The sequence below is a fragment of the Varanus komodoensis genome, unplaced genomic scaffold (assembly GCF_004798865.1).
Source record: "Varanus komodoensis strain SLA01 unplaced genomic scaffold, ASM479886v1 scaffold1, whole genome shotgun sequence".
NCBI classification, from domain to species: domain Eukaryota; kingdom Metazoa; phylum Chordata; class Lepidosauria; order Squamata; family Varanidae; genus Varanus; species Varanus komodoensis.
In genome coordinates, this window is record NW_025335268.1 from 107,382,506 (window position 1) to 107,392,101 (window position 9,596).

Sequence of the window (9,596 nt, forward strand, 5' to 3'; positions counted from 1 at the left end):
TGTGCTGAGCATTTGTGATTTACATGTACAGTATAGAAATACAGAAATGCATTTGATTGAAATTTAAAACCTTTGCTGCAAAGCTGCCTTTAAAATGTTGTATGTTGTCAAAATACTGATTGATTATAGTTGAAGTCAAGGCTTCAGAAATTACTTCCTATAATCAACATAAAGTGTTGGGAAAGCATTGCAGAGAGAGAATTGACAATTTAGAATGCTGTTTTGTCTGTTTAACCACAACTACCACAGAAATAATTGTCAAGAATGTTGGAGGCCTATGACTCACACCAGTCATTTGGGAATTTTTTTAAAGTATGTGAAAGGTTCAATTACCTGCTAAGGAGATGGAGATCAAGTTGAGTCATGCCAATTTTATTGTATTGAATATTACACATTCAGACAGATGAAAATGCACATAATCAAGGACATGTATTGAAAAATAATAAAACTAATAATGTGGCTTGTTGCAATAAAACCATTTCATCACTGTTAAAGTTTAACAAATTTAGATCCTAACTATCCTTAGTTTTGAATATCAACTAGTATCTTTACAAGTATGTTATCAGTTATATCAGTTAAGTTTTATCATCTCTAAAAAGATGGACAAATCTTTTTAGACTGTAAGACATTACTATAGTATCCCTAATAGAATGCATCAATTGAAAGCAGAATGATATAAATACTTGCTCTAAGTTAAGGGAATAAACCTCCAATAGATAATCTGTTTGCTTTACAGGCAGCTTCAAGAGAAAAATAAGTGGATAGAGTCCCAGGAGCCTGACAATGTTAGATCATCTTAAAATTCAGTATGTCTAGTTTTTACAGTGGCCTTTACCCTTGAATAGCCTTACTCCAAAAGGAATCCTCTGAAAATCAATGAATTCACGTCCATATTGTTTTGTGAAACTGAGCCAACCAAGAATCATTATTCAAAAGGTCATGATAGGGCAAGTACTTTAAATATGATGGAGTCTAGAATTGTTCAAGAACTGTAATATCAGCCAATAATTTAACATAATAAACCCCAGACAGTTTAGTATAGAACATATATCAGTTTCCAACTGAAATAGATCAGGCATGATCTAAACAATATATTTTGAACTGTTTCAATTCCCAACAAAGCTCTGTTCCAAATTGGAGTGTCATATGATAACTGAGTAACTTCCAGAGCAGCACAGGTTATCTTTCCTCACCTCTTTCTAGAAATGGAAATGATTGCCTTAAAACCCGTGCTTGCCTTTAGCCACAGATTTCCTGTGTTTTTTTAGTTCTGAAAGAGAAATAAATGTCTATCTTGGTAGCAGGCCTATTAACAATTATCCTCCAGTAATAGCTATGCTATATTATGGTGCACATGAGCTTAAGTGTAAATACAGAGTACTTTCATCTTCAACTTGCTCCCAATAATTCAGTCTTACAAACAGGTCAGAAAGCTGAATCAGGCTTGTCACACAGAATGGAAGTTGTGTTTAGGGCAGGGAACCAAGTGTGCAGGAAGGCCTGTTGAACACTTGTGAACAATGAGCACTTTGTGTTTAAAATGGAAGAGAACACTGCAAGGCGTTCACATAGTTAGGCATCCTCCTGCCCCTCAATAGGAAGGAACCATGTGCCCAAAGCAAGAGCACTTCCTCCTTCAGTTCTTATTGTATGCATTTGGCTACAACTGAAGGATGGGTTCAACTCAAGAAGCTCGTCAGGTCTTCCCACAGATCTTGCTACTGGTCACTCTTAGGCTTAAAAATGGCAGGTACATCACTCAATGGAACTTTCATGTTTAAAAGCAAGCTGGGTTGTCATACCAGTAAAGGCTAGCCACCTAGCAGAGAAATCTTTTGTTTCCAAATTTAACTGTTGTTTTGGCATAGCTAATGATAGTAATAAAAAGTATTCTCTATAGCCCTGAACTGAAATCATACAATAATGTCTATACTAGAATATTTCCATTGTGTAAGTTATCTTTTACATGTTTTAAAATGTTATTAGACATTCTAAATGAAAGTCCCAAGAATAAACATCTGTAATGCTTGTATTTTATACAGAAATGAACCAAAGTAAATGTGCTGAATATCCCATTACTTATGCCTGGATGTTTCAAATAATTATGTTTAAAAACTTAAATGATTATATGTACAATGTATATCAATACAAAACAGTGTCTTTTAAAAGCATTCCAAGTTTTGCCTTTCTATACAGACCACTGATTCTGCAGAATCAGTTATTACATCCCTGTAGAAACTAAAACCTCCACCAGTAGGTAGTAGTATTTCTGGAATGATCACATTTACTAAGAGAACACAAAACAGCACCAAAGCAACTCTATATATGGCCCATACACCCAGATGAGTCTATCAGCAAAAAATTCAACCTTCATTTGTGTAGTTTCTACTTTTGTGAAATAAGCAAGGTATTTCATTTATAAAGTCATGCCCCAAATTGGCTAATTCCTGAAATCTATAATTGCCTGATTCACAAAATCCCTAAGGCTTTTTTAGTATACAATTTGCAACATCTTAGGAACACAGCAGTAATGGCATGTCAATTAAAGTAGCTCCGTCATCTAAGAACTCATGAGATGCTTCCTTGTAACTTTGACTATGCCCAGGTTACTTTCAGAGAAAGCACCCTCCTCATCTGATCAACTGACTTCATTTGGCTATTTTATGATCTGAATCTACAGATCTCATCTATTTTTCCATTCCTTAGAGAAGAATGTTACCTTCCTCATGAAGTTTATGTCAGTTGTGCTGATGTGTGCTCTTTTTAGGATTTTTCAGCTTGAAGGTTGACATTGGGGAGTGTTTTCATGAAACTGTTCAACTTCTCACTTTTTTTGCTGGTGTAGTTTGTTTTCCTGTTGCCAGTGGCAATTCTCCCCTTCTTCCACTGCTACCAATTTAGCCTTGGTGTCCTATTGCGTTCTCATAATAAATGTTGACCATTTCAGAAATAGTATTGTAGAATGAGGCCAGGAGAGTGACAGAAGAAAGACAAATCAGATGCTTCCTGCCCTCACTCTGGAGTACTTCTGGTTAAAACATATCACACAAACAAAATATATGTATGTATGTATTTTTAAAATAATTTTTAAGTGGTCAACAGCAGTGCTTGCTGCCACCAGTAAGTTTTCGCACTATTTCAACTTAGCTCATATCAAAGAAATACTGAACTTTGGGAGATAACTTTGAATGGGAGGCAATGTTAACCAGAGAGCAGCTTGGTATGCCAGTGTCCATGAAGTACCTATTCTTAAACCTTGACAATGCAACATATCAGAATACTGTACTACAATGCAGTGATGCATTCCATTTGGCTAGCAGTTAACTATAGTGAACTATTCCCCTGGATGAACTCACCTGTCATGTCTAATGGTGACCCCACCACACAGACACGTAACATCAACATGTATGGTTACCTTCCAAATTCAGTGCAACAAGATTTTAGTTGACTGCACAGAATTGGGAAACTTGCTGGTGCATCTAAGCTCAGAACTGACAGAGCAACTCCATCCTTGTTGGGGAAGTATGGTAGAAGCAACACTAGCAACATAATTGTTCACAATTATGTTGAACAGTCAAGGACTACTTGACATGGCGGCAACCTGGCTACAACATCCATAAGTTATTATACATACTTCCAAGCATCTAAACATCTTTCTTTACATACAAGTGTGCACAGCATCAGCTTGGAATACTGAAACAGCGAGCTGTTTGCCAGCAATAAAGGAACCCATATAGTCTGGTTGTTTTTCCAAATGGAGGCAAATAAAATTGGGTTTAATTGAAATTCCAATATGTTAAATATGGAACAAACAGAGATGGGACATGAAATCCTTCATACAATGTGTTCAAGTATCAATGTCCCACAATATGCCAATGTTAATTGGCTAATGCACTATTTAACCTAATATAATGAGCTTATTTGTAACAATACTATGAGGTTAAGAAATACCTGAATCCCTCCTTACTATACAAAAGCCTCTCTTCAAATAGTCTCGGGATACAGAATAAAGACTTCATAGATTTATGGGGCTGCATGGTAGAAACCTGTTTGCCCAGTGATTTACAGACTCTGCTGTCTGTTTGACTGTCAATATAACTAATTATAGTTGAATCTAGATTACTGTACTGCAAATTATCATCTATGTGAAATATAGTGTTCCATATTGGGGAGGGAGATCAAACATCCTCAGGGCTACCAAACAAGAACGAACTATTCCATATTAGGATGCAAAACTCAAGACCTGTCATAAACCTTGAAATTACTATTTCCTGGCACAATGTTTTAGTGCACACTACTCAAATACAATAAATCACCATTACTTTAATATCATTCCTTGTGCATGAAATATTCCATCTTGCTTAACAGTATGGGAAATTTATCAGTTTCCATCGCACACAGGTGACAGACATTTGCTGAAGCTTGAAGGGGGAAACAGTGCTAATTTAAGGAGCAATCCTGTAGCTCCTAAACATTGTCTGAGGGGGCCAATGAATAGTTTGGATTCCTAGCTCCAAATTCAGGTAGCATCTGAATTCAGAGAGGGGTATGGGAAATTTGATGCCCTTTGCTCTCACAGCTGCTGCAGAAAGAACCATGCTGGTTGTCCTCAGAGGCTGGGAAAGTCATTTTGGAGAGGTGAGAAGGGTGTATTTCAGTGGGCAGGGTGGGGAAGAGACAAAGCCATTACACTAGCTATCTTGAGGCTGTGCCAGCCCCTCTCCCACAACTTCTGAATCATCTTCATGAGATGAGTCTATTTAGGAGGAGTCCCTTTTCAGAGTCCATGTAGGAAGGGGAGCATAAAAAGCCCGTTTAACAGAAAAGGTCTCCATTCCTCCTCCCACCCTGCACAGTATGACCATACCTGCTCGAGTTTAGGAGCTTATGAAAGCGGAAGATGCAACCTGTGAGACTGCACACTTTCTTGAAGTTTCATTGAAGGAATCTCATTGCTATTGGTCTCATTATTAAAGACCAAGGGGTTCCAAACATGGTATTTTGAATTTAGTAAAGATAGCTTCTCATACCAATGAATAATTGAATAAATTCTCACTTTTTCAAGATTATATTTTTAATAGTGCCATATCAAACAAGAGAGCCTAAATCCTGAGAATCTGTGAAAGGGAATAAATTGGAAACATATCAGGGGCTGAAGGTAGGATATCTGGGCTATATTTAGCAATACTTAACAAAGTATGGAATGGAAGCCTAAATTACTCCACAGTGATTTCTCCAGCTGCACAAATAATGCAAATAAGAAACAAGGAAAATATAATTTATGTATCTTCAGTATTAACAAAGCTTTTCCCTCTACTTTAAAATGTTTTCTCCCTTGCAAGGCACACTAACTACATATATCCCATGTTGCTTTTTGTTTCCCATCTTTTCTTGGCTTCAAATCTGAAAAGAAATACAAACATATGTCAGTATCTACCGAAGTACACTTCAGGGAGTTTTCAATCAAATTTCATTTAGAAGCAATGGTTAAATTGGAACTGGGTTTTTTAATACCCTAGCAATCACAAAAGGGAAAGTATAAACATTTGAATAATGTATCAGTTATACTAAAGACTCTACATTAAACAGATGCAATACTCAAGGAAAAAGCCAAGGTCATATTAAACAAACAAGGATTAGTGCAAGCCAATTTGAAGGAGGAGAATCTTAACTACTCTTAAATATAGAAGGCCAGAGACGCACCCCCACGCAAGCTTCTTTTTCTTTCGAGCTTCTTGAGAAGCCTCCGCATCTTGCTTTGCTTTCACAAAGTTTCGGCAAGCAACAGCTTTGGTAATTTTCACGCCAAGCTATTGAGAGAAGAACATAAACAAATGAGTCCATAGTTAAAAGTTAAAAACAAAATAAAAGCCGTTTTAAGACCATTTGAGAAAATTTGGATTGCTAAAATTTGTCCTACACAAACCATGGAAAATGTCTGCGCATATACAGGGAACAGGTGGAAGATGAATAAGTCTGCTCGGACTTCTGTGGAGTAAAGTTTGATTATTGGCCTAGAAGACAAATGGCATAACACAACATAAATCAGAAGCAGAATGCATCAACTTATTCCAGTATCAACCACCTGAAATTATGTTTAATGAGTCATATTTAGTTTCAGTACAGTTTGCAAATGAGGCGGGGGTTATCCTGCAAGAGCAACAACATACTACTCTAACTACTAGAGCCAAAGTCGTTCTTGAGTTTCATTTAAGCACACATTATTTAGGAATTGGGAGCAGTGGCTGTACCGTTTGACTGCCTGAGGCCTTTGCTTGCAAGCTATGCTTTTCAAATGGAAAAAGTTGGCTCAGTAGCATTTGCAACATCCCCACATACAAAACAATTGTAAGAGAAAAAGTACACGCATTTTTATCAGGTGCACAGATTTTCATTATTTCAACTTTGTGTACCTTTTTGTATGAAACATTTAAGTGTGGCTGTTACTGGTCACAACGTTGTTACAACATGATTTTTAATCAGTCACAATGTAATCAAAACCAGCAAAATAAAATGAAAAAGCTAAATGACTACCTAGAACAAATAATTATTGTTCCAATGAAAAATAACAATAATTATTGTTCCCAGCAACCAATGAAAATCAAATGACAAATACATTTTATTTCAGCAATCAGATTCTCAGTCAAACATAATAAATGTGACCAGGATATTATATAACCAAATACATGGTACATTACTTTCTTCTTGCAGATGGAAACAACAAGAAATTTACCTTCACACTATGGAATTTCACTAGGGATTTAAACACTAGTGAACCAGTGTTTACATACAATGTCTGAGATCCAACTAACAGAAAGTTGTCATTTTGGGGGTGAGGTGAGAGACTCTGATATCAGCCAACAGCACACCATAAGAACATAGCTCTGTTAGATGGCTCTGTGAAGCCCATGAACAGGGCAACCAAAGTCAATAACCATCTCTTCTTGTTCTTCTCCACCAGTTAATATTCAGCCACAGATTACTTCTGTAGATGGAAGTTCCATCATAAATGCAAATTCCAGGTGGACAATAAGGATATCATCCACATGGAATTACAACTGTGATAGCCCCATTGATAAAGACAGAAATGACCTTTGCTATTTGTTTCCAGCTTCAGTATTGACTTGAGGGATGGTGCCAGGCCCCCACACTACTGAGAAGATCCACTGATGCTGCAAACGTTAGCAGGAGCCATCCTAACATTCATAGCCAAGTAGAAACTACACACATGAGGCATGATGTAACATTAGCTAATGCTACTAAAAATCTTAAACAAGGAAAAACATAGCACTCATCCTATGCATAAAATATACAGAATGGAACAAACATAAAGGGCAACATCCAGTGGAGCCACTATGTTTTTCCTGTGTTTTTTTTAATTGCATCAAGCTATTGCATTAAGCTATTGGTCCTGTGCCAGAAGTTGCTTATACTAGCTGTATGTCAATTCATAAGTACAGTGGCACTGCTGGATACTGCCCAAAATATGCAGGTAATACCATACAATTTCATACGATTGCTTACAAGCAAGTTGGGAATCTCAATGAAGTAGAGATAATTTCAAAGCTTGCCAAAGACTAGTAAGACTGTACTCCAAACATCAAATCTGGTGGTGACACCAGAACAGTTCAAAGGGGTAGTGATGGGAAGAGTTAAGACAGAAAAGAGGGAACTCTAGCAAAGTCACGGAGAGCAGTGGTGGAAGATGCAAGATGGGACATATGAGAGATGAGGAAAGAGTATGCACACACTGATCCTATCAGCAGTGTCCCTGATTGGTACTTATTTTACAAATCACAAGGCAATATATACCGATTATAAATAATGATAGCCGGTGCCTAATGTTCAAATTGCAAATATGTAACCTCTACTACCATGCAGCCTTACCAGCCATTTGTCTTATTAAACTACCAGTTAGATAAATTCATACATTCACAGAGTAAATATTATGAAATGGGCATTGCCTAGCTCCTTGTATGCCCACTGCCAAGATCAGTTTATTAGGAGAGGAATGATGTACTGGTGTTCTCTCTCACTGAAGTTTAAGACTTCGACTGTCAGTTGAGCAAACAACTGGAAGGCTATGGATCCAAACCAGGAGCTGACCAATCCCAAGAGATAAAGTTAAGGAGTTCTATTTGATCTTACCAAAGTATTTGCTTCATGGCTCTAGAAAGCAGAAACTGGTGCTTTCACTAAACCAGTTTACTGGTTAACTTTAACATTAGTCCAGCAGTCTGGTACATGCAGTGAAGGCTGAGGTAATGAATTCCATGTAAACATGTTTTGTCCATTCTCTTTCATCTCAGGAACCATCCCATATGTAGCCAATAATGCACACAAGCCTCTCTTAAAATATTAAACAGAATAAGGTAGGCTCTTAATGTGTGAACCTCTGATATATGTGAACTGGAATTCCCATTTATAGACAGACAAAATCTCAAAACACTGGCATCTCAAGTAATTCTCTTGCCTTTGTGATGAGGAAGTTTCATTTCATTTGTTATCAAATAATTAAAACACATTGTAGCTTGCCATGCATTGTCATTTTTGTTAGGTAAAGCATGTTTCTGTAAGACATTCAATGACAATTATTTAAATTGACATTATTATAGTGACAATATTAGGGGAGGGGGGCAAGTCTAATCAGGGCTGAATGAACAAATAATTAATGAGAAGAAACCTGCCGAAGGAATCAGCCATATTTTAACTGTGGCCCAGATAATTAATGGCAGGGCTCAATATGAATATTAATACAACAGTGCAATCCTATACATACCTGCTCAAAGGTAAGACTGAATGAATTCAAGGGGGCTTACTCTCAGCTGAAGATGTAAGAATGCAGTCTAAAATAAATATCCAGGAAAGCAAGGTTTTTTAAGTTTTTTATTTTATAGATTCTACCTTTTATAGTCTAGAATGTCCGCATGTTATTTTCTGCACTTTAAACAATCAAAAAGTCCACTTCGTACCTATAATAATGTGTTGTTGTAAATCACCCAGAGAGCTCCAGCTACTGGATGGTACAGAAATTATATAATAAACAAATAAATGTACAAACAATGTCACGATACCCACAAACCTCTAGCCCTGATCTAGCCCAGAGTGTGTGAGTACAGCTGTAGCTTATCCGCTATTAACAGGATTGCATTTATTTGCCCTCTATAGACAACAATGTGGTCTTTCTAACTCAGCTGGATTGCTGCCTGTCTTTACATTTCAGTGAAGTAAAATAACTCTTCGTGCCTTGGCAAAACTGGGGTCTAGAATGGGTTAAAAAGTTCCATTCTATTCTGGAAGGAGAACAGAAAATATTTTCCGGCATTAATCTAAATGTGTAAAGATGGCACAGAGTACAGGATGCAACTTTTAAAGACAACTGCGTTGTGAACAAATGAGGTACAACCGTGTCTGATTCAGCCAAATCATTTTGCCTCCCATATACACCCTCCCATATATCCTCACTGCCTTTCCTAACAGAAGCCCCCCAAATCTTGGTCAATGTATTTTACATTTTAAAAAAATGTTGCAGGTCATCAGATAATAATAGAAAAATATAGTGTTGTAAGAAGCAATAAAACATGAATAAAAATACA

At 36.9% G+C, this 9,596-nt stretch overlaps 1 protein-coding gene across 2 annotated transcripts in view; it reads right to left on the reverse strand.

Moving 5' to 3' along the window:
* Nucleotides 1–351: 351 nt before the first annotated feature.
* Nucleotides 352–9,596, reverse strand: part of FAM204A (family with sequence similarity 204 member A) — a 31,716-nt gene continuing 22,471 nt past the window's right edge. For both annotated transcript variants that reach the window (XM_044439699.1, XM_044439692.1), the window contains exons 7-8: nt 5,704–5,810; nt 352–5,403 (exon numbers count right to left, since the gene is read on the reverse strand). In XM_044439699.1, the coding sequence (XP_044295634.1) occupies nt 5,352–5,403; nt 5,704–5,810 (159 nt within the window). In that variant the 3' untranslated portion in view covers nt 352–5,351. The remainder of the gene's footprint in view (nt 5,404–5,703; nt 5,811–9,596) is intronic.